The sequence below is a fragment of the Talpa occidentalis genome, unplaced genomic scaffold (genome assembly GCF_014898055.3).
Source record: "Talpa occidentalis isolate TD23 unplaced genomic scaffold, MPIMG_talOcc4v2.1 talOcc4.16, whole genome shotgun sequence".
NCBI lineage: Eukaryota > Metazoa > Chordata > Mammalia > Eulipotyphla > Talpidae > Talpa > Talpa occidentalis.
This window is the reverse complement of record NW_023601653.1, coordinates 79165830-79190567: the sequence shown is the minus strand read 5'-3', so window position 1 is coordinate 79190567 and position 24738 is coordinate 79165830. Positions and strand designations below refer to the sequence as shown.

Sequence of the window (24738 nt, the reverse complement as noted above, 5' to 3'; positions counted from 1 at the left end):
GGGCAGGGCAGCTGTGGCTCTGCCGCTAGGTGTCAGTCCCAGGGTAGCTGCGGGGGCTCTGGAAGACAGACCTGATGGTACCCGATCCACACATCCTCACTGGGAAGAGCCTCTGTCCCCACTTGGAGCATTTGAATGCCCTCTTCTTCATCTTGTCAGCTGAGGCCCTGCCAGGCTCAGCTTTATCCTTGGCTTTGCCCTTCTTCCCAAGGTTTCTCAGGCTTTAACAGCCGCAAGTTGTTCTCATCTGTTTAGATTGTTAAACGTGGTGGGAGGGGAGCAATAATCTTGTCTTCAAATATTCCCAGATGAATTACACAAAACAGGGTTCAAATGATAAATCTTTATTATATTAAGATAAAATCAAAAGGAAATGTTTCATAAAAAACACTGAGGAAAATTGCTTAAAGCATTTATCCTAAGGGTTAAATAACATTTGGAGGTAGAACAGTCAAATGACTTCTGTGGGTTATAGGACAATTTCAAGGGGTCACCGCAAGCAGACAGGCAAGCCATAGGCTACAGGTGCAGCCCCAATAAGATACTTGAGTCGGGGAGCCTGCCGGGCCTGGTTGACATGGTAGAGAAGGGGGGCTCCTGGGCCTGCACCGAGCCAGCCCTGCAGCAGAGCCTCTGTGTAGCGGTCAATGTCACGGTCTGTCACATCCCAGAGGTTACCCAGAAACAGGGGACTGGGAAAAGAGAAGGAAGAAATACAAAATAAGAGCTCTATAACAGACTCTACGGGCAAACACAATTGGTGTTGGTGGTGGATGAGTAGAGAATTGAGCCGTGAGGAAGTCCCATGGCCCATAGTTCTAGGTTAGGAGAGGGAAAAGGCCAAGGCACGTGCGGGAACTATTACTGGGGGGGGCGGGCGGGGGGGCGGAGGGGGCACAAAGGAGGGAAGATTTAGGAGTTTACACTGGGGAAAGAAACTGGGGTGGGGAACTTAGGATGGGCATTGCCCTGAGACTCACCAGCCGGCCATGATATACTTGAGCACGATGCCAGCCCCCTCCAGGTTTCCATGCACAGCCAGGGCTGCACTGCTGCAACCAAAGAGCAGGGCGACTGCCCGGCAGCTCAGCCGCAACACAGCCTGCCCATCTAGGAAGCGGGCACCGGCACCATGGCCTGCATAGCTAAGGCAGAAGGAGATGAGCCTGCACCAGCAGTATCAGGCCTTTGCTATGTCTCCAGGGGTATCCTGAATCAGTCAGGGGCTCCTCTGGGATTCAGCCCTCCCCACCTCCCTGCTCTAAGACTCACATATATAAGTCATGCTCTGTCAGGGCCACCTGCACCTGCTCCGGCCTCGGCACCTCCCCGACCACGCCTTTCCAGCCAACTTCACTGCAGGGGAAAAGTAGGAGTTAAGAATGGGGGTGATGTGGCAAACAGGGCAGGGGGCTCTCGGGAGGTGGACTGCAACATTTGATCCTGGAGAAGAGCCCTTTACCCTTATATGTTGCCTCTGCCCTTCCCACTCACTCCCTTTTTCTTCCCCGCCACTGACCTGCTGAAATTGGCTCGAAATTGCTCTTCTGTGCTTGATAGGTTTTTGTGAGGGTTCAGGACATAGAAGGTATTGCGCGGATCCACCCCATGGCTCAGCACCGATGAGGCCCCAGCCTGAGGAGACACAGGATCAAGATATCTTGGTCTGGCCACAGGGCCAAGTTTTGACAAACTCCAACCTCTTCTCTGTGACTGATCCATTCCTGAGACCTCCGTCTTCCTAGATTGCTTTTTTCATTTTTTCCTGTTTTCCCCAAACTATCAGTCACCCCCAGTCCGCACATCCTAAGCCCCACCTCTTTGATGATGGAGTAGCTGAGTAGGAAGTGGAAGGAGGGTAGCCGAGTGACAGGCAATGTCCGGAGGCTGGGCATGCTCTCCCATGGCAGTTTCTGCAGGTCCTGGGCAAAAAGAACTCTGAGGTTACTGTCCCCAACAGTTACACACAGGATCAGAAGGGAGTGGGGGCGAGTAGGTGCCCAACGCCCACCAGACACTGCAATGCCAACCCCTAGCTCTGTACCTTGTCCAGTACTAAGACCAGGTGCTTATTGCTTGGTGTTGTCTGACCCCGTAGACGCCCCAATGCCTCACTCAGAAGTTCCTGGGCTCGTTCCGGCTGGGCTGGGCACAGCCCATAGGCTAGGACCTGGACCTCCTCAGGGGTGAGGGTTCCAGCCCCACTGAGCATGATCTGCAGGGAACAGTGGCCAGTGAGGACACAGCTCCCCCATCCCTGCTCCCAAGGGCAAGTGGGAAAGAATGAAGTGTAGCTGCTTCACCCTTCCCTAATTTTTCAACTTACTTTCAGCAGAGTGGAGTCAGGGTATTTCCAGCCACATTCCTGCAGCAACTCTTGTAGGCGGGAAGACTCTTGGGCAGGACCAGGGTCCTCACTGGATGGCAGTAACAAGCCCCTCCAGCAGCCCAGCACATGCTTCTCCAAGGAAGTGATGAGAACCTGAGTGTGCAGAAACAACCGTCAGTCAGGGAGGAGCTGACTCTTTCCCAGAGGAACCAACATTTTGGAGAAGACGAAAGGGGTGTTCTATGTGTATTTGTCTTACACTTGTTCCGCCAATCATAAGAGGCAAGAAGTTTGAAACAGTTTGCATTTGCTGAGACTCTGGGGGAGGATGGGTCAGATGATTTGTTGTTACATGTCACTATTTTGATAACTAGGAACAGGTGGGCAATGCAAGTTAAAGCTATGCAGCTGATACTTGGGCTGAAATCTGTTTTCTTGTACGTATCTTGAAGCGTTTCATTGCCACAACACCGTCAAAGCTTGGGGGTTTAATGTCTTGCTTAAAGACACTCCCAAGTGATCCCATTTTTTATTTAGGCCTTCACGTCCGGAACGGATTTGAGGTAGTTGAGAAGACCCAGCACCTCTGGCCACACCACACCCTGGCAGCACACACCTCCATCCTGTGGTCCAGCTCCAGGCGCCCCATCCACCACTCCCGCTTGTCTGTGCAGCTGCTGTTCTCTTTCTGATCCTTCTGGATGGCGTCGAACTCTTTTAGGACCGAACTCAGAGGAAACTTTAGAGGTGAGGTAATGAGATTTCGGCTTCTCCATGTGACCCCACCTCTCCATCCGCCCCCACCTGCCCCAAAATGTGTGTTTGACCCGAAGCCTACCCTAGGACACCTACCTTGTTCTGGGCGGTGGGGATCTGCACAGTGACCGGGGGATGGTCTTTTTCCAGTCGTGTCAGTAGGAGGGTGTCACCCACAGTTCCAGGCTGGAGAGTGGCCAGGGCCAACACACACACAGTCACCCCTGACACACAGGACATACCCAAGGTCATTTCAGCTGTGACGAGGATTTCCGTTCCCTGACTCCTGCACTTCGTCCCTATTTATCACTCAAGACAAGTCCAGGGAGTCTTCCCTGGCCCCCCGAGTTCAAGGTGCTCTCCTGTGCTCTAACAGCTTCCGGTAGGCAGAGACCAGATCTTATACTTTGTGTCCCTCAGAGAAGTTAACAAGAGGCCCTGCCCAGACTGGGCACTGAAGTCATCCATTAACAAGTGTAACACTAGTGCAGAAGGCCTCAGGCACCCTTAAAGACAGATACTGAATTTGTTGAAAACTCAAAGTTGAGGTTAGGGGGGAAAAAAGGCTTCCAGATTTAGGCTAGGCTTGTTCAGTGAGAAGCAAAATGACTAAAGAAGGGTTTGACGTGTCCTTCCACAAAGACCAAAAATCTACATGAACTAACTAATCCCTTAGCCCACTTCCCCAACTCCTCAGTAAAAAGGCACGTCAGGGCACAGGCAAGCCCGCCGCCTGCCGCCATACCCCTGGGAAGCAGGGCCAGGTGCTCCTGGAAGCGCTCCTTCTCGGGCCGGGGGAAGGGGCCAGACCCCGCAGTCCTGAAGGTGAAGAGGCGCTGGAGGCGGGCCAGGGGGACGTCTCCAGGCCTCTCCTGGAGGCTCAGTCCCTGCAGCTGGTCTGCCACTTCAAGTGCTCCACGCTGCTTCTGGGCCTTGCTGCGGGCAACACAAGCGGGTGAGTTCTCCTTCCTTGGAGGCCTAGACCCTCTTCAGTTGACCCCATTTTGAGTCTCACAGGTGGAGGGCACTAACCTAAGCTGCCTGTGGAGGTGAGTGAGTAGCTGGTGGCGGCAGGTGATGGAGACAGAATCGATGACAAGGCATGCAGTGGCATAGGGGTCCCGGTGGCCCAGGCACAAGGCCAGGAAGCGGCAGAGGTTGGCATAGGGCCCACTTGGAGGGCAGTGGCTGACTCCACGGAAGGCAACACTCAGCGAGTCGCAGATGGCATCCAGGGTAGAGAGATCTAGAGGAAGGTCAACACGCTCAAAAGATTGATAGATGAATCCCCTACTTTCTGGCAGGCATCATGCTCCAAGCAGGAGGTCTACCTCATCTCCTACTCAGGAAATAGCAGGTACCATTTAGGGAGGGCGATGTGCCACTTGGGGAGTTGCACAACTTAGAGGCATGAAACTGCTTCATCCTCCCCGAGCCCCATTTTACAGTTAAGTAATAGAAGCCCAGAGGCTGAGAGTACTGGGATTCAGATGCTACCAGATCCAGATGGGATGCAAAGTCAGAACCCTGGAAGACTGGAAAGGCATGGGGACCCAGGCCCCACAGCCTCAGCCCTCAAGTGGCCAGGTCTCGGTGGTCAGTTAGCATATTCACCAATGGCTACAGGGGTCGTGGGGAGTCTGAGCTGAGCACGAATATCCTTGTTTCTCTCCTTTTCTGGGCACAGGATGGGCAGCTCCTCTTTTCCAGAATCCCGTCTCAACACCTCACATTCTCCTAGGCTTGTGTTGGGGCCTGATACTGGTACCTTCCCACCTAGGGAGAGAAGACGACTTTTCTGTGGCATTCTCTCCTCCTGCCATTCCCTCCAGTCCCAGGGAGAGCAAAAGAACTTTTCATACTATCTTTGGCACCAGTTATTTCTTGCAGTCTGGCCCCACAGCAACCCCCAGAGAAGATATGTATCGTCTGCCTTCCCATCCTTGTATCGTACCTGTGGCTGAGTCTTCCCCATCAGAGCCCCTGAGGATCTCAAAGCTCATTTCCATCTGGTTGTCAGTCAGCTCCTCCTCAGGGATGCTCCTCATTATCTCCAGCATCTCACGATGTCCTGATGGCACCTTCTTGGCCCTTCGGCCTCTGCCGCCAGGGCCAGGATTCCCGGGGGCAATCTCTGGGGCAGCTGCACGGTCAGTCTTTAAGCTGGGGTCCTTCCTAGCCTGGCCGCGGCCCCGACCTCGGGCAGCCGTGCCCCGTCTCTTTGGTCCCTCTGCAAGCTGTACCTCACCTGAGACAGGGTCTTCCAAGTCACTGTCATCACTGAAGCTCACCTGGGAAAGGGCGAAGGACCAACGGGCCTTCAGTAACAAGATCTGGCCTGACGGCAGGTGGCGCTATGGAGGCGCCATGACAGGGGCCCTTCGGAAGATTTGATTAGCGCCCACAGTCACCTAGCATGCTATTGGAGGCAGGAACTCTTGGGTGTGGAAGGAAGGAGAAGGGACCAGAAGGTAAGAAGGATAAAATGAAAGGAACCAAGAGTTAAGGAAAGCGCCTTTTATCTGAAACAAAGGTCAGACTTGGACCTTGCTGTGGAAGATGTGGGGATCCTGCAGAGAAGCACCAACGGTCCCAATAGCTGGGAAGCTATTTCATAGAGACACCTGCACCCGCCAGCATCCCATCTCACCTTGAGGCGCGTCTGGACCCTCTGTTGGACCCTGGGGGCCTTGGGAACCTCAGGCTTGCTCTTTGCAGGGAGTTCCTCAAACACAGTGAAAGGGACTCGGGGGCCAGCCTGCCTGGCCCTACCCTGAGGCTTAGGTGTACAGGGTGTTCCTCCACTTTCCAGGCCTTTCAGAGAGGTATTACAGACAGGCCCCACCTGCTGGCGCCCTCGTCCCGAATGCTTCTGGCTCCGAGGTTTAGAGGGCTCCGAGCCTGCGAGCGTCTTTAGCGATGGTGGCTGCCAGCCCCAGGAGTTTCCAAAGAGTTGGGTCATGCAGCAGCTGAGGCCAGTCAGTTTTGCAAGGGCCTGAATCAAGAGCAGGCTGGTTCGCCAGGGCTCCAGGTGGGGTATCCGTGCTGCCACAAACTTCAGCCCTGACTCCAGGGCCTTCCCCAGGCTCTTGTCTGATGGCCGGCTCAGCCCTTCCTGTGCCAGCTGTGTGTATGCCTGAGCCAAGATCTCATCAAAGAGGCTTGGGACAGGGGAGGAGGGTGCTTTGTGATTCAGGGAGGCTTGGAGAGCTAGGGTGAGGCGTTGGGCGGCCGCAGGACAACCCTTCAGCACAACATGCAGCAGATCCAGACCCTGGGACTCATGGCCCATGGCTAGTTGTAACCCTGCTGTGACCAACGCCCAGCGCAGACAGATGGCGGAGAGGACAGGGCTGCCACAGAGTGAGCAGTCACAGGTGGGCGAGTGGCTCAGGAAGCCAGGGCTGGGCTGGGACTTTGTTTTCAGGATTGGAGAAGAGTTAGTAGAGGGTGCAGTGGGGCCAGGCTCCTTCGCCACAGTGGCCACCAGCTCCAAAGCAGGACCTTTTAGGAATACCTCCTCTTCTGGAAGCTCTGGAGGATGGCGAACCGGAGCCTGCTGTTTTCCCTTCTTCAGGTGAACCTTCTTCACGGAGTCTGGGTGCTGGGCTAGGCCACCAAACTCTGAAGGGAGAATGGAAAAGCATTATAAAACTGGAAAAATAGGGCCTCCTTGATGGCACAAGGGGTTAAGCACCATACTGTGAAGCAATCCACAGCCTCTACAGCACAAGTTTGATCTCCGGCTGGCCAGAGAGAAACTGACATGGTGAGGCAGACCTCTCCTGACTCACCCACTGCTCCCCTCAGCAGTGTATTTCAGTCTGCCTGTTCTGTTTCCCCATTCTGGTGAATCCTCTCACCCCCCACATCTCTGGCCAGCACTTGGATGCATGGATAAATAAATCTTAAAAAAAAAACCAAACAAAAAACAAAATGAAAAATAATACCAACTACTTCCTGAGCTACCCCTGGCACTGCTCTCTAATATATGAATCCACTTTTTAATTACTCATGTGTTACTGTACTAATATCAAGTATTAGTATAGTTCATTATTTGTGACATAATAAAAGAAAATATTATCTCTAATGATTTCTTTTCCCATCAAACAGCAGATCAATGCAGCCCCCACAGCTGCAGCTCGGAAGGCGGCATGGCTCCGGCCAGCACCAGGAGGCCAGAGTCTTGATCTGGCTCCTCCCCACACCAGTCCTGTAATCCTGCTCAAAACATCCAATTTCTCAGCTTTCTCATTTCACAAAAGAAATAAAAGAGGTAGGGGCCTCCCAGGTGGCGCAGCGGTTGAGCGCTGGGTTGCGAAGCTGCCCGCGGCCTCTGCGGCGCCGGTTCGATCCCTGGCTGCTCCCCGGCCACCGGAGGAGGGTCCCACATGGCGCGCAGACCTCTCCTGCCGCCCGCTGCTCCCCTCAGCAGTGTACTTCGGTCCTTCTGCCTGCTCTGCTCCCTGCTCTGGCTCTGGTGAATTCTCTCGCCCTCCCGGCTTCTGACTGTACCCAGTGCATGTATAAACCAAACAAACAAACAAACAAATAGATAAATAAGACATGCCTCTAGAAAATTAAAAAAAAAAAAAATAAATAAAAGAGGTAAAAGTGGTTGATTAAAAAATTCTCCATAACGGGCTTTCCTGGTGGCCTAGGGGTTAAAATCTCAGCGCTACCACCACAAAGGCCCACTGCAATGGCCTGAGTTCCATCCCTAGTGAGGAAGCTAACCCATATGGTACAGCAGACCTCTCCAATATTGCCCGCTGCTCCCCTCAGCAGTGTATTTCAGTAGCTCTGCCTGTTTGGCTCCCCACTCTGTCTCTGGTGAATCTTCTTACCGCCCCCCCACCCTCAGTTCTGGCCTGTACCCCAGTCCTTCTATGCATAAATAATAATTTTCTTTTAAAGATTTATTTATATTATGCATACAAGAACTGGGGCACAGGCCAGAGGTGTGGGGGGGGGTGAGAGGATTCACCAGAGACAGAGTGGGGAACAGAACAGGCAGAATGACTGAAATACACTGCTGAGGGGAGCAGCGGGCGAGTCAGGAGATGTCTACTGCGCCATGTGGGTAGTTCCCTGGCCGGGGATTAAACTCGTGCTTCAGTGGCTGCAGACAGCCTCATAGATTGCGTCTTAACCCCTTGCGCCACCAAGTAGGCCCATAAATAAATCTTTAAAAAAATTGCTCCATAAGGGCTTCCCCTGGTGGCACAGCAGTTGAGCGCTGGGCTGTGAAGCTGCCCGCAGCCTCTGCAGCGCCAGTTCGAGGGTCCCACATGGCACGCAGACTTCTCCTGCAGCGCCCGCTGCTCCCCTCAGCAGTGTACTTCGTCAGTCTGCCTGTTCTGTTCCCCGCTCTGGCTCTGGTGAATTCTGTCACCCTCCCGCACTTCTGACTGTACCCAGTGCTTGTATCAATAAATCTTAAAAAAAAAAAAAATTGCTCCATAAGTATATTTTATTATTAGTTTAAACGTGAGGATACTCCCTTTGGGCTGTCCCACACAGTAGCCACTAGCACGAGGCTATTAAGAATGTTAACGTGGTGAATGAATTAGGAACTGAATTTTAAATTTTACTTAAATTTAAATCTAAATAACCAAACTGCATTACAAGGTGCTAAAAACTAGAACCAGGCAGGGTTAGTCCTCAACACGCTGTGCAAAGAAGGGACACTATGGTTAATAATTGGAGCTTTGCCCTGGGACCAGACAGCAGTCGGGCTCTAGTGTAGAAGGACGCTAGAGCACCACATACAAAGAAAGATGAATGGATGTGGGTGTGTCACTCTGAGCCCAGCCTATGGCCTGGGGGTGTGGCGGCTCACCTGTGCAAGACTCAAGCAAGAACAGCACCTGCTTCAGGTCCGACTGACAGAGGTCCAGATCATTGCGTGCCAGCTCCAACTCCCCCTTCAGCACCAAGAACAAGGCACACCTTGTTGGGAGAGGCAATGAGAACCAACTCGTGAAATCCTTTGTTTACCTGGAGAGTCTCTTTTTGCCCCTTTCTAGGCAGAGTCGTTGCCATCGCTCCCAGGCTGCCTGGGGAGAACCTTCTACGCTCATCCCAATTCATCCTTATGCGTGGGGACAGGATTTCCCAAACTGCATTCTGGGGAAAAGGACCCTCTGGGCAAATAAATGTGGAAACACGGTATACTAGATCTCCCTTTTGGAGGTTTCTCGTGCCTATTAGCATATTGCAGGACAGCTGAAGTCCTATAGAAAATAAAAGGCTAACCTTGATGAACTCTTCACATCTCACTTATTTAGCCATGGGCTACAATCTTCCACCCCCCCTTCAAACATAACATGTTAATCTGCAGAATAGTTTGAGAACCCACAGCCAAGGGCACAGGCACCCAAGTCCTGGAATTGGCATTCTCTTGGGCCCTGTACTTACTGCTGAGGTATCTGTAGCTTTGTGGTAAGTTTCAGGGCCTCTAAGCAAAAGGCCTTGGCTTCGCTCACACTACCCAGGTAGCCCAGGCGGGACACAAGCTTCTCAGAGCAGCTAAGCACCTCTGTAAGAACCTGCCATTTCTGTACCAGATTTTCACCTGTAGCAAAGAGACAAGACTGTCATCACTCAGTCATAGTGATGATGCCATCTGGCCTGTGCATCCCACAGGGACCTGCTCTCCTCCTCAGACTCACCATAGTCCAGAAACGGTGTCTCCACAGCTACTTTTTGAACAGACAGCACATCACTGCCCATGAGGAGGAGGAGGATGCTTCGCAGGAGTTTATGGGAGTCAATGAGCGCTATCTCAGGTGTCTGCCAGCCTGTCAGGTGGGGGGATAAGGAGTCATGTGGCCAGAACTTCTATTACCTGACTACTAAGAGAGCAAATGCAAAATTTGCTGCTGCTCTTATCTTTCTGCACCCAAGGCAGACAGAGCTAATCAATCACAGAACTCTTTTCCCTTTAAGAACACATAAGGTGGGCCTCCCCGGTGGCGCAGCGGTTGAGTGCTGGGTTACAAAGCTGCCTGCAGCCTCTGCAGCTCCGGTTCAATCCCTGGCCACCGGGTGAGGGTCCCACATGGTGTGCAGACCTCTCCTGCCGCCCGCTGCTCCCCTCAGCAGTGTACTTCATCAGTCTGCCCGTTCTGCTCCCTGCTCTGGCTCTGGTGAATTCTCTCACCCTCCCGCGCTTCTGACTATACCCAGTGCTTGTATAAATAAATACATAAATATTAAAAAAAAAAAAAAAAAAAAAAGAACACATAAGGTCTCAGAATCCTTTATAGTACCTAGGCAGTAACCTAGCAACCCAGTGGCCTCAGCAGAAGAATGAAACTCATTTGCTACCCCAGGCTATTCTGTGCAGCTTTTAAGTAGGCTAGTCCACACACTTGAACAGCAGAAGAGACAAGGGCTGAGAAGAGTTGACAGCAGACAAACCACACATTGACCAGGAAGGCCATCCACCCTATTCTTTCACCTTGGGCACAGAGCTGCTCCCCCAGGGAGGTGGAGAGACTGTCTGATGAGAGGCTAAGGTAGACTGCTACCAGCTTCAACGCCTGGACACGCAGCAGGTACCAGGCCTTGGACGACCTCTGGAGGGCAGGGTCCCGCAGCACCGACAGCAACAGAGAGGCACCCTCGGTCACCTGGGAGAAGGGCCAAAGGAGAGCAGAGAAGTGGAGTCAGATGAGCAACTCAGAGCTAAGATGCCCCTGGAGATCACCTGGCCCAACCCCCTGCTTTTAAGAATGATAAAAGCTATAGAGAAAACTACAGAGAGGGCACAAGACCCAACTAAGTCCCACGGCTATTTCATGAGGACGCTCCTTTTGGCTCCCGCTGGATTTCCAGTCCAGGGCTCCAGTGTCATTCCAGTTTCTAGTCACAGGGTAGATTTCCCCTTGGCCCCGAGGAAACTGGCAACGAGTAAAAAGGATGTATCTCTACTGGAGGAGCACTGATGAACCGTTCACGGCAGAGGGCATGGCTAGGAAACAGTGCTGCCTCACTGCACCAGGAACATTCTCCCTATCTTTGGATGAATCTAAAATCCAACACCCACATACCTTTAACCTTTGGGGATTATGAAAGTGACAAATACCTTCCGGTGAGCACAGTAGAGTTGGCTTTGAAGGAGATCTCGGGTCAGGGAAAGGAGCAGGTATGTGTCCGTGGTGTGATCCAGAAGCTTTAAGCTTGATTCTGCCTCTTCCAGGTATAACTAAGGGAGAAATCGGAGGGGTGAATGAGCTGGTAACGGGGCAGCCAGATTCTTTCCACTAAATAGATTATTTCAAACATTATCTACACAGGAGCCATTCAATCATTCACTAAAACATTCACTTAGTACAAAGTGGAATAAGGAGTAAAAAACAGGACCATCTATGCAGCGGGGAGGGGCTGAGATACAATGCCATTAGTGGTATGGGGACTGAGGGAAAGTGGTTGGTTCTGCCCTTGAAGAAGATGCATAAAACGCCAGAGTCAGAAGGGACACTGACCTAGGCCTTGAAAAGTAGAAACCTGCTGAATGAAAAGGGGAGAGGTGGGCAGTTGCTTTTAGGATGGAGAGACTAATACAACCAGAGAGAGAGGCATGTACAAAGAATATGACGTAACCAGGGCCTCCCTGGTGGCGCAAGGGGTTAAGACACAACCTGTGAAACTGTCCGCAGCCTCTGCAGCACGAGTTCGATCCCCCTGCTGGCCAGGGAGCTACCCACATGGTGCAGCAGACCTCTCCTAACTCTCCCGCTGCTCCCCCCAGCAGTGTATTTCAGTTCATCTGCCTGTTCTGTTCCCTACTCTGTCTCTGGTGAATCCTCTCACCCCCCACACCTCTGGCCTGTACCCCAGCTCTTGTATGCATAAATAAATAGGAAAAAAATTATTAGGAAAAAAATAAAATAAAAAACCTAAATAAATCATAAAAAAAAAAAAGAATACGAAGTAATCATTAAGGATTGGCATAAGGTTCATGGTAAGAAGCAGCAAGAAAAAAGCATGAAGAACAGCCTAGAACTGCAGAGGTGTGCAACACAGAGTAGAAGGTCTAGACCGGTAATGGAGAAGCTACTGAAATCCTTTAAACAGGAGAGATAAGATCGGGTCTGTGTCTAAAACGATCCTGCTAGCAGTGGTTAGGAGAGCGGTGGGAAAGGGAGAAAGCAGAGGCCGAGACCAGCTAGAAGGCATTACAATAGTTCTGTGCACGTGAAGAAGCATCAACCAGGGCAGCAGAAACAGTTGGGAAAACAAGATTAGTGGTAAATTCTTGGTGCAGAATCTGGAAGACTTAATGACAGTTGGTTTTGCAATGAGGAGAAAGAAGCCAACTCTTCCCACAGTGCCTCCCCACTACCATGTTCCAGCTGAGCCCAGAGATGGAAGGCAGAGAAGCTGCCCCTTCATTACCCATCTTATCTTCTCAGGGAAAAGATGAATCACTGAAGCCTGATGCCCTCTGCAGCGCGCAGGGCTGGCTGGGGGGGCACTCACCTGAGCATAGCCGGGACAGCCGAGTGTCAGGAGGAGCTGAGTGACGTGGCAGGAGGAACCAGCTGCCTTGGCGTGGTCTTCCAGTCTCTGGGAGATGATCCTCACAAGCAGAAGGACCTCCAGAGCCTGCAAGGGCTGGTCAGCCAAGAGCAGCAAGTTTACCAGATCCTGCACAAGCTTCCATCTCTACTCTCTGCCCCAGTCCTCTGGGACCTTGGTCTGACCTCCGGGCCTGAATGGCACACGGCTATCCACACAGAGCAGCTGTCAGTCACCCTCAGAGACCAGAGGAGAGCAGCAGGGGAGACTGCAAACCAGCCCAGCCCTGTTTTAAAGCCCAGTTATCACTAATAGCCAGGATTTACTGAGTGCTGACTATATGCCAGGTACTGTGCCAAGAGTCTTACATGCATCAGCTCATTTCATCTGCATGGCAACTCTAATCCCAATTTTACAGATGAGGAAACTAAGACTCACATAGTTGGGTTGTTTGTCTAAGTTCATAAGACAGGTATGTGGTAGGGCCAGGACTAAACCTAGGGCTGTGGCATCTTTCCAGGATTCTTGTGCTTGACAGATGTCTAAAGGCCCATAGTAATAAACATCCTTAATGCACAACGGCCTTTTTCGGAGGTTGCTAATGTGCAGTCCAGGGAAGAGTTACAGGGAGTCTCTGAAACCTCCTGACATTGCATATAAAACGCAAAATTTTATCTATAGGCATTTATGCATTTTTCTGAGTATATTGGTCTCAAATTATCTAATTATAATAATCATGGCTAACATTTGAATATTCCATTTATAAACAACATCTTCCATGCATGACTTCATAGACTGGGAATCATACTATGACATTATTGCCCTCATTTTAGAAATAAGAAAACTGGGCCTCCCCGGTGGCGCAGCGGTTGAGCGCTGGGTTGCGAAGCTGCCAGAAGCCTCTGCGGCGCCAGTTCGATCCCTGGCCGCCAGGCAAGGGTCCCACATGGTGCGCAGACCTCTCCTGCCGCCTGCTGCTCCCCTCAGCAGTGTACTTCGATCCTTCTGCCTGTTCTGCTCCCCGCTCTGGCTCTGGTGAATTCTCTCACCCTCCCCACGCTTCTGACTATACCCAGTGCTTGTATAAATAAAATAAATAAATCTTTAAAAATAAAATAAACATATTCAGTTATACATCTTTATAAACACTATAAATATTTAAAAAAAAAAAAAAACAGGTTTAGAAACTTAAGCAGCTTGGGCCTCCCTGGTGGCACAGGGGTTAAAATCTTGGTACTATCAAACTATCGGCAACCACTGAAGCACAAGTTCGATCCCTGGTCAGGAAGCTGAACCACATGGTGCAGCAGACCTCTCCTGTCTCACCCACTGCTCCCCTCAGCAGTGTATTTCAGTTGCTCCACCTGTTCTGTTCTTTACTCTGTCTCTGGCGAATCCTCTCACCCCTACTCCCACCTCTGGCCTATACCCCAGTTCTTCTATGCATAAATAAGTGAAAATAGGGCCTCCCTGGTGGTGCGAGGGGTTAAGACACAACCTATGACAGCTTGTTATGACACAAGCTGTCCGCAGCCACTGCGGCACGAGTTCGATCCCTGGCCAGGGAGCTACCCACACAGTGCAGCAGACCTCTCCTGACTCGCTGCTGCTCCCCTCAGCAGTGTATTTCAGTCAATCCACCTATTCTGTTCCCCACTCTGTCTCTGGTGAATCCTCTCACCCCTCACGCCTCTGGCCTGTACCCCAGTTCTTGCATGCATAAATAAATAAATCTTAAAAAAAAATAAAAATAAATCTTAAAAATAAAATTTAAGCTCCGCCTTCCTAAGGCCATGTGCTAATAAATGATGGCATCAGACTCAGACCCAGGGAGACTGATGATAGAGCCCACACTGGGACCCAGGCTTCTCAGCAGGTACACAGGTCAAAGAAGATGAAGAGCTGGGTTTCTGGTCTGTGCCAGTGCCCTGCCCCACTACCTTTGCCAGCAGCTGATAGAGGGCGGCTAGGATCTGCAGTGAGGACGCTGTCTGCTGAAGACTCCGCACGGCTGGGGCCTGCCCCTTGGTGAGCACCGCCTTCCACAAGGCCAGGGCTTGGTCCAGGCAACTGGATTGAGCTACATTTTGGAAGAAAGGGACCAGCCATTCTCTCAGCATAAGACATCTGGGGAGGAAGTGGCTTTCTTCATAACACCCTCTGTGCTTTATGCACCCGGCCTACAGGCCAGCCTCTCCCACACCCACACGTGGTGTTCGTGTTCTACTCATAGGAAGCCATAGAGTAAACACTATCCCATGCCACTCTACATTCACAACACTCACCGGCATCTGCGGCCAGGTTGAAGGCAATATTACTGTATAGGAAACGATCTTCCTGGAGTTTGTCTTCATAGTTCAGGTCATTGACTTCAAATTCTTCCAGGTTACGAGGGGCCTGGGCTCTTCGATCTCGCTCAATACCCTGGATAAGGAGATCAGGGGTAGAAGAAGAGCTGGTACTAGTTACTGAGGGCTCAGGGGAAATATCCTCTATGCCCACTTGTGCTGAGTCCCAAAGCAGCCACACTCACTTCTTGCATCTTGGACTCCAGAGTACAGATGTAGAGCCACAGCAGGGCCTGTGCTTTATCATCCAGAAGCCGGTCCTTGGTCTGGGTATCAGGCTTCACAGACTCCAAAAGCTGCAGGGCTTCCCGGATGGCATCCAGGGCAGAGCTGTGAGAAGAGGATGCACCTAAGCTGAGCCTTCTGCATGACAGCTGGCCTCACACTTTGAATGACATGGTCACAGCCTGAAGGGTTGCTCACTGTCATGGCAAAGGAGAAAGGCTTTGAAGAGAGTAACAGAAACTAGGGCAAGAAGCATCAGTGGCCTCCCAGGTTTTCCTCTCACCAGTCGGTCTGCTGGGCAAAGTCATGGTAGCAGAGCACCTGAGCCAGTTCCACCAGGTGGGTGGCTCGTGCCCACGCCCCAGCTGCTGTTTCCTCTGGGCTCAGCTCCAGCAGGTCACAGATGACGTTGAACCGTTCCTGCCCCGTGTTGGCCCGCACCGCCTTGTAAGCCTGCAGCTCTTCCCTCAGCAGGAGGACCAGGGTCTCCGGGTCCCATCCACTCAGGCTGTCTCGCAGGGTCCTGAGAGAGGGCAGGTCAGCACCGGGGGAAGCCGGTAAGGCACAGAGTCCCTGCCTCAGCCGTGGCTTGCTGAGAGTGCAGTTAAGTCTCCAGTTAACTGGAGACTTAAAAGCAAGAACACTGTTCCCCTGTACCTAGCACAGTGGCTGGCACAGAGTAGGCACTCAAAGAATAATGAATGGGGGGCCTCCCTGGTGGTGCAAAGGGTTAAGCGTCAGCACTATGAAGCAATTGGTAACTACTACAGCACCAGTTCGAGTTCGATCCCCAGCCAGGGAGCTACCCACATGGTGCAGCAGACCTCTCCTATCTCACCTGCTGCTCCCCTCAGCAGTGTATTTCAGTCAGTCCACCTGTTCTGTACCCAACTCTGTCTCTGGTGAATCCTCTTGCCCCCCTGCACCTCTGGCCTACACCCCATCTCTTGTATGCATAAATAAAGATATCTTAATAAAAAAGAATAATGAATGGAGGCATCAGTGCCTTTTCAGATATAAGCGTAAACATGACCAAAAATACAAGAAGCCAGGTGTAAATGTGGGGTAAACGTGGTTGTTCCCCATCCCACCAGCTCACCTCAGCTGTAGCTCCCTGTCTCCAGCTTTGGCTGCATCCATCTTGACCCGGACCCAGAAGGTGACTGGCTCAGTCATGTGCTCAGGGCCACAGGGCCGTAGGGCTGCCAGCCAAGAGGTTACCATCTTGCAGCCTTGGGCCTGTTTACCCAGTTTCTTCAAACTCTCTACATGCAGCCTGAAGCACCTATGCAGCTGAGAATGAGAACAGACCAAAGTGGAGAGAAAACATTGAACGTGTTCAGGAGAGAGTCTAGGCACGCACAGGCGCCCACATTGTGCTCCTCCTGCCCACACCCTGGCCCTGAGAGAGAACCCAGAAAAGAAGTATAAGTACCTGGGTGGTCTCCAATCTGAGGCTTCACTGCATCCTCCACCCACAGTCATCACCCACGCCCCTGCGGACCTATCGCCCTCCTGCTGTCCTCAGCAAGTCCCGGACTTGAGCGAGAAATGTGAAGCCATGCTTGACGCTTTTCCTTCTCCCACAGCCAGTCACCTAACAGGTTAAACCCTGACCTCTTGTCCCCAACCACTTCTTCCCATCCCTCGGGCAGCTGCTTCAGTCCACCCTCCCTTTCTTGCCTAGGCCACCTGTTATCCTCACGTTCCTCTAAGCAGTAATGCCAGAAAAATCCGAAATGCCAATCTGCTATTGTGGCTCCCCTTCCATCCTTCAGAGGCTCATCAACCTCACTCAAGGTGAAACGTGAGGTCCTCCACAGCCTATCCTGCCTGCCAATCCAGACAACCTATCAGTGATGACTATTCCTTCAATTTAAGACAGTGGTTCTCACTCTGGTTGTCCTAGGACCACCTCAAGAACCTTTAAAATGTCTAGATGACTGGGCTCCTGCACCAGAGATTTGATGAAATTAGCTTGGGGTAGGCCTTAGAATATTCTAAGTTCACTCCAATGACTTTAATGTGCAGCCAGCTTGAGAACCACTGGCTGGGGACAAGGCTTAATGTAAAAAGTGAGTCAATCGAAGGAAAAATATTAAGTAAATAATGGGGCAGGGCTTCCCTGGTGGCCTAGGGGTTGAGTCTCAGAGCTGTCACTGCTACAGCTTGAGTTCAATCCTCAGCTAGGGAGCTGACTTACATAGCACAGTAGACCTCTCCTATCTTGCCTGCTGCTCCCCTCAGCAGTGTATTTTATTTTATTTTTTTTTTAAGAGGCATGTATTATTTATGTTTGTTTATTTGTTTGTTTGTTTATACAAGCACTGGGTACAGTCAGAAGCGCTGGAGGGTGAGAGAATTCACCAGAGTCAGAGCGGGGAGCAGAACAGGCAGACTGACTGAAAACACTCTGCTGAGGGGAGCAGCGGGTGAGACAGGAGAGGTCTGCCGCGCCATGTGGGCTGCTTCAAGGCTGGCGGGGATCAAACCGGCACTGCCACTGCAGAGGCTACAGACAGCATAACAACGCTGCGCTCAACCGCCTGCACCACCAGGGAGGTCCAGCAGTGTATTTTAGTAAATACGCCTGCTCTGTTCCCCACTCTGTCTCTGGTGAATCATCTCACCCTTAGCACCTATGGCCTACACCCCAGTTCTTCTACAAAAAAAGAAAAAACTTCTGTAAAAAAATAACTAATGGGCAGGTGAGGCCTGGAAACACTGCCCCAGATACTGGTGCCTACATGCAGCTCTCAACATCCTACTCAGGGCAGGGTTCTGGCGAGGCCCTTTCATGTCCCTCAAGTCTTCTCCATCCCCCAACATAACCTCCCTTCCTGCTCTCTCACCTTCTCAGGAGGCAGCTGAGGACAGGTGCCTGGCTTCGCTGCACCCAAATGCTGACAGAGGGGCTCGGAGATGACACAGGCCTCCGTGTAGAGCTTGTGAAAATAGAAGCTGTAGGCTAAGTTGCTGGTGTAAGAGGCTGTAGGGGAGACAAAGGACAATTGATCACAGACATGACTCCCATTGGAGGAATGACCGAAGGCAGCAGAGACCTCAATCTGTGGTCAGCTCAATCTGTAACAGCTCAGCAGCTGTTTGAGGAGACAGCAACCTCTGTCATTTGGGAACAAGAAAGGGGCAGCTCTCCTTTCCCTGTTTTACAAGAGCCAAGGCCTCATTCCCATCCAGGGCCCATCCCACCTCGCCCCCCCCCCCCAAGTCAATCTGTCTTCATCTTGCTCCAAAGGTCAGCACATTAGCACACATCCTCTGGCCTGTCCTTTAACTGTCTTTCCTTCATTTCATGGAGGCCACACTAGCTTCCTTGCTGTTCCAAGAATACGCCAGTCCCTCTTCTGGCTAGGGCGTGGGCACGGGCTGTTTCCTCTGCCTCCTTCCCCGGGTTTACACGGCCACCTCTCCCACCTCCTCCAAGTTGTGCTCATGTTACCCGCGCACCAAGGCCTACCCTGACCACCTGTTAAACATGGTAACTTGCCGCCCCCATCCACCCTGAGCCCCTAATTCCCTTTCTGAGACTGCCCTACCTTTCCTTTCCCCCTGTATTTTGAACATGTTGATAATTCACTAAGTTTATTGAGTATGTTCATTTCTTTCTTCCTCAACAAGAATGTAGTTTCAAGAGGGCAGGGATCTTTTCTTGTTTACTGACTTAGCCAAGTATTCCCACAGTGCTTAGCACATAGTACATAATACATAGTTGAATGAACAGACTTTTTTCTTAAATTCTAATAACTCGTTTGTGTAGCTTTTAGGCTATTAACATAGACGAGTGGGAGAAAATACAGATGGCCTTTACTACTCTGTGGGTAAAACTTTCATACAAATAATTTTTCTAAGTCCTGATATCTTTATCTCTGTGGCTAGATTCAACTCCTGAAACTATGACTAAGAGTTCTCTGAAACTTTCGATGGCTGAACTCATTAAGTTCATATCGTTTAAACTAAAAGCCACACTTTTAGTAAAATGAGGGAGAAATTCCTCGTGAAGAAAATAGACAAAAGTAACGTAGGCTTTTAGTCTAGTGGTTATGTCAGGAGGCAGTGGCTGGAAGGGGACACAGAAGGGGTTTTTTTGGGTCTAAGTCATGCTGTTACCTGACTAAATGTTGGTTATAAAATGTACTCTTCATGAATTTGTACTTTTCTGTATGCATATTTCAATAAGAAGAGAGGGGAGAAGTATGTGTACATGCTTCTGTGCATATATATACATAGTATATCTCTAGAATGATACACAAGAAATTGATATTATTAGACGTATCTACAGAGGAACTTTTTTTTTTTTTTCCCATTGGACCAAATTTTTATTATGCTCAACTTTCTCCTAATTTTATATCTCTATTGTAAAGTTTTTAAAAGATCACTTTTCTTTCATGCTAATATCCTGCCTTTTTCCAGACACTGGCATCCATTAAGTTATTACAGGTTATTGGGGAAAAATGAACCAGATTGTTCAATACTTTTTTTTTTTTTAAATAATAAATTTTATTTTTATATTCCCCCATACAATTGCAAACGCCCCATTCTGACCCCAATCCTTCCCCTCCCGCCCCCCACCCCCCTACAGAGGAAGACTTTGATGACCAGGGTTTAGGAGTGTCAGAGGGACTTATTATGCATGCCCTTTTGTATAATTTGAATCTTGAATCATGTGGATGATTTTAAAATTTTTTAAGTGATAAATGTTCTCTAAAACTGAAATAAATAGGGGGGTGGGGGCGGGAGGGGAGGGATTGGGGTCAGAATGGGGGGGTTGCAATTGTATGGGGAATATAAAAATAAAATTTATTATTTAAAAAAAAAACTGAAATAAATAGAAAGGTCATAAAGTGGCTTATCAGTTGCAAATGTTTTCATGAAACAAAATATCACATCAGACATCAAAGCCAACGGAAAAAAACACCATGCCCCCTGCTAAGTTAGCCTCATCCGCTTCTCTACTGCTATTAAATATAGAGAAACTGGCATTTATGAACATCTCTTTCATTGCCTCATTAAACCAAATGGTGCACCCACAGTGTCAGAACCATTCAGCAAGTGCTCTTTGCCTGTCCAAGGGCTGATGACCCTCCCAAGAACCCTGGGTCTGGGCCCCAAGGTACTAACCAGTCATCCCTAGGCAATCAGTCAGTTCTTGACCCGACAGGCCCTTTAAGGCCTCCAGCATCCAAACCGCTGTAGATTTGCAACTTTCCACTAGGCGGGCCAGGTCAGCCAGAGCAGCTTCCTGAAGGGACAAGAAGGGTTTCAGGATGAGAGGAGTCATGACAGGTCCAAAGTGACATCCACCCCACCCATGCCCAAAGCCAACCCAAAGTTCTACTGAAGGCAGTTGAGCAAACCCAGACTAGGTTCCTTAGTTCCTAGGCAGTACCTGACAGCCTTGGGCAAAGTCATAAATGACCACAGTGTAGAGGTGAAGGGCCTGAAAGCGCATCTGTACCAAAGACTGGTGCTGCTTGGAGGAGACCTCACACACCTGAGGAAGGGAGGAAGAGGCTGGTTTGAGGCAGAGATAAAGCATGAGCTCTAAGTTGAACAGCCCTGAGGGCTGACAAGCTCAGGGGGAAGGAAGGACATAAGGACCACTGCCCACTCGGGGAAGACGAGGCTGCTTGCTGCCTGGCCGAGCACAGCCCAGGGTGTAGCCTATTAAGGGAGGGAGCCAGGGTTTCCAAATCTTATTAAAAACCTTAGGTTGATAGTGAGTCCACAGATCCACACTCCCACCCTACCTCTAGGTTCTTAACTCACACCATCCTGCAGCTGCCGGATGAGGGAGCAGTATCCGTCAAGAAAAGCAAAGAGGCCCAGAATAGCATCAAGTTCATAGCGCCTCTTGGTCCCTCGCTCCAGGCCTGAGAGGAAGAACTGGCAGCTGTCACACAAGGCCCGCAGTGGGGGTGATGGTGCCTCCATACTATGGTTCAGGACAGCGCATGCCTCAATCAGAAGTCTGACCACTTCCTGGGGTCTTCCCTCCTCGACCTGTAGCAGCTCAATCCCCAGCTGGCAAAGATGGAGGCTAGGGGCCAGACTGGTGTTCCTTAAGTAATCACGGGTCTTTTCCAGTGCCCTGGTGGCCTTGGTGTGGTGGCCACTCCAGCAGAGGCGACGGCAGTGTTCCAGGGTGAGCTCCATGAGACAGAGGGCCCTCTGGGGAGAAAGAGGACCAGGAGGGCCTCCTCCCGCATCCACCAAGGCTTGGATCACATGCCTAGAGAGCAGGTCATGTAGGAAATCAGCATCTGCTTCACTCAGAGCATGCCCACTGGCATCAAATAACTGATGGGCAGCTACCACTCGACAGGCTGTTGGAGAAGCAAAGTGGGGAACCTCACAAGGGGTACTTTCATCCTCCAAGAGTACTAGAAAGCTCAAGGCCTTTAGCCGAGCTGAGAATGCAGCTCGCTGATCCACCAGGGCTTCTGCCCCCTTCCAAAGCAGAGAAAAGCTGCCCCGAGCCACAGCGTCATAGTCCTGGGGAGCAGCTTGGCGAGAGCATTGCACCAAGCAGGCATGGAGGGGTTGAGCAAGACGAAGTGTAGCTTCTGGGATTCCCTGCGCAGCAACATTCCGTAGAAAGATGAAAAGAATTCGTTCCAGGTAGAGGGGTGGGCGCTGGGGGGTAGACGCTAAATAGCCACTGCAAGCCAACTCTGCCAGCTCCAGCAGGCTCTCCAGGTGCCCAGGGCAAACCAGCTTGGCAGTAAGCTGGTGGTTGCAAGCCCTCAGGATGGCATCACAAGCTTGTCTTCTCTCTGCATCAGATCGGCAACTGGAAATATCAGCTGGAGGCGTGGACAGGAATTCCTAGGAGGAAAGGAAGATGTGAATGGGGCTACTGATGGAGTGAAAGAGGCAGGAAAAGGAACTAGAATGGTCACTCAGGGTTTGAGCTCCTACTAATCTATCTCCCCAGATAAGGCAAAAATCAAACAAAACAGCTCAGCTTAGTAACCCAGTGTAGCCAGGGCCAGACAGCATCCTCACCTTCAAGTCAGGGAGCAACTGTTCGGCTTCCTTCGGGTTGCTCAGCAGCGTCCCAAAGTTGACTCCTTTGAAGTTCCTCATGGCTCCCAAACGCTAGAGAAAAGACGGGGATTAGGGAAATCTTAATGGACCTAAACGGAGGACGCGAGAAGGGCTTGAAAACCGCGGAAGGAGGGGGAGGAGAATCCCATCAGGCGGGAAAAGGCCAAGAAGCCCAGACGTCGAGCTCCCATTGCCAACTGATGTTCCCGCTGCTCCTTCCCCGGCCTCTTCGCCTCATCGCCCGGCCGCCCGCCGCCCGGCCCGGAGGGCTCCGCCAGCCGCCAGCGTCCCCTAGGCCGCCCCAGGCCTTCCTCCCCGCCCGCCTCGCCCTCACGTCAGCCTCGGGGACCCCCGCTCACCTGGGCGCGCACACACACGCTCACGGGGGCCCCCGGGTCTCGGCCACCCGGAGGTCACGATCCTTTCTGGGCCCAAGACTTACCAGTCAGACGAAGCGTCCCGCGAGGAGCCCAAACTTAACCTTCGTTTCCGCGCCAGCCCCACCTTTCAAATATCCGCAGGGACCAATCAGCGAGAAGTGCGTGACGCCGGCGAGCCGCGCGGCATGCTGGGAGTTGTAGTTTACCGACCGCTGGGCGGTTCACCCGGAGCCCGCCCGCGGGGGTCCGCCTGTTCTGGGCGTTAAGACCTCTGGGGGGCGCGGATTTCCTCTCTTTTTCCACTGAGACAACTTTGAGGACCTTCCTCAGCTAACTGAAGTTTAGTCGCTATCAGGAAAGCCAGGCCGCTGCTTCTTTCTTATCTTGAGAGCTCAGAAAGTTTAAATTTCAGAGAAGAGAAACAGGCTAGGAAACAAAAAGCACTTGGAAGGACACCTGATTTGGGTTACTAGGGTGGGGAGGGGGATGGCGGACCCTTTCATGGAATTCTTTAAAAATAGTCTTCTAGGGTCTGGCCTCCCTGATGGCACAGGGGTTAAGAAAAGGATGTCCCAAAGCAAATTCCATATAGGCTTTGTGGACTCCACCCCCACCCCAGGTCAAAGCCAAAGACACTGGGAACTCCAAATCCCATCACCACCAAAGGGAAGGTGGCTGGGACCTGAGGGTGGGGTAAGCAGCCAGGTGGATACAAAAGGCAGACAAGTGGGCTTTGGGGTTCCCCCATTTTGGCTCTCCACCAGCTCGTAGCGACTGGCCAGCTCTGAGAGTGACTTTGGGTTTCCAGATCGTCGGATCGGGTAGGACGCATTAAAGACTTTATTTCCCTATTTTCTCCCTGAGTTGTATATTTTCCTTATTTCCTTTTCTCTTGTAAATAAACCTTTTATTAACCCTTTTGTGTGTGTGTCTGTATTTGTGTGTGTATTCATAAATCCCTTTAAAGCGCGCGGGTGAGGACCCACAGCCAGGAACCCGTTTAATATCGGGGTTACTCTATAACAAAGCCACTGCAGCGCTACTTGGATCCCGGCCAGGGAGCTACCCACATGGCGCTGCAGACCTCTCCTGTCTCCCCCTGTTCCCCTCAGCAGTGTGCTTCCGTCAATCTGCCTGTTCTGTTCCCCACTCTGACTCTGATGAATTCTCTCACCCCCCACATCTCTGGCCTGTACCCCAGTTCTTGTATGTATAAAATAAATAAATCTTAAAAAAAGTTTTCTGCGGTCACCAATATTGAATACCACTGCCCTGACATCCAGCTCTCTGCCTTCCAGGCTTGATCCTTCCAACGACAAGATTTGTTTCAGAAAACAGGATCTAGCACTCCTTGATGTGGGATGCAGGGAAGGGCATTGTGAGTGACTGGAAGAACTGGGAAACTCATTCATTGGGCTCCTTCACAGTCTTTAACAACATGTTGATAAAATACTAACCTTGACCATTCAGATTCAGCTGGCTCTACTTCTCTTTCCTTCCCCCACCTAAGAATTCAGCTCAATACTCTGGTCTTAGAGTTAGCTGTTTCCTCATGAACTCTGCGAGATAACAGCCTTCCCTACCATGGTATTTTTTCATCAACCTCTTTCAGGAGTTGAAAATCTAGCAGGGAAGACTACTTAAAATTAAAAAAAACAAAACAATGACATCTCCCGAGAATCTCAGGGTTGGTATGTCAGGAGTAATATTAATGCAGATGCCAAACACACGTTACACACATTACAAAGGGATCGCCTAGAGGACAAGGACCCCACCAGAGAGGAGATGTTCATAAATGTGTGGTCAGTGAACACATCAAACTTCACAGTACTCATTTGCTCTTGCTTACACGTGAGCATCAGTGCTCACAAGTTGTGTAGCACTAGGACTTTTTCCCTATGTATTATATTTACTTGATTTTAAACTCTTCAAAGACAGAGAACTTACCCTTCTTTATTCCTCTTCTACTTCTTACAAAATAGGAATTTTGGCCTCCCTGGTGGCGCAAAGGGCTAAGCGTCAGCACTATAAAGCTATTGGCAGCCACTGCAGCATGAGTTTGATCCCCAGCCAGGGAGCTACCCTCATGGCGCAGCAGACCTCT

General features: G+C 50.9%; 1 protein-coding gene across 3 annotated transcripts; it reads right to left on the bottom strand.

Moving 5' to 3' along the window:
• Window positions 1–379: 379 nt before the first annotated feature.
• On the bottom strand, window positions 380–22783 carry ESPL1 (extra spindle pole bodies like 1, separase). 3 transcript variants are annotated; one of them, XM_037514836.2, is made up of 31 exons: window positions 22697–22783; window positions 22213–22305; window positions 20974–22032; window positions 20594–20698; window positions 20326–20446; window positions 18039–18175; window positions 16286–16479; window positions 15470–15709; window positions 15147–15291; window positions 14899–15037; window positions 14554–14693; window positions 12575–12709; window positions 11178–11297; window positions 10551–10722; window positions 9760–9888; window positions 9506–9662; window positions 8928–9037; window positions 5736–6709; window positions 5040–5376; window positions 4700–4861; window positions 4118–4331; window positions 3831–4021; window positions 3182–3309; window positions 2946–3068; window positions 2327–2482; window positions 2045–2215; window positions 1818–1922; window positions 1520–1635; window positions 1273–1356; window positions 981–1145; window positions 380–692 (listed from the first exon to the last, which is right to left on the bottom strand). In XM_037514836.2, exons 2-31 carry the CDS (start codon window positions 22291–22293, stop codon window positions 491–493), a joined length of 6312 nt encoding a protein of 2103 aa, XP_037370733.1. In that variant the 5' UTR covers window positions 22294–22305; window positions 22697–22783; the 3' UTR covers window positions 380–490. The 3 variants fall into 3 exon arrangements, with proteins under 3 accessions (XP_037370733.1, XP_037370734.1, XP_037370735.1); XM_037514837.2 differs by lacking the exon at window positions 22697–22783 and adding an exon at window positions 22614–22690; XM_037514838.2 differs by lacking the exon at window positions 4700–4861.
• Window positions 22784–24738: the final 1955 nt, after the last annotated feature.

Coding starts and splice junctions, on each gene's coding strand:
- ESPL1 (XM_037514836.2), bottom strand. CDS start 22,293: ATGAGGAACTTCAAAGGAGTCAACTTTGGGACGCTGCTGAGCAACCCG. Junction 14,694..14,898: donor CAACCTGGCCGCAGATGCCG/GTGAGTGTTGTG, acceptor TCCAAAATGTAG/CTCAATCCAGTTGCCTGGAC. Junction 3,310..3,830: donor CCTGGCCCTGCTTCCCAGGG/GTATGGCGGCAG, acceptor CCTGTGTGTCAG/GGGTGACTGTGTGTGTGTTG.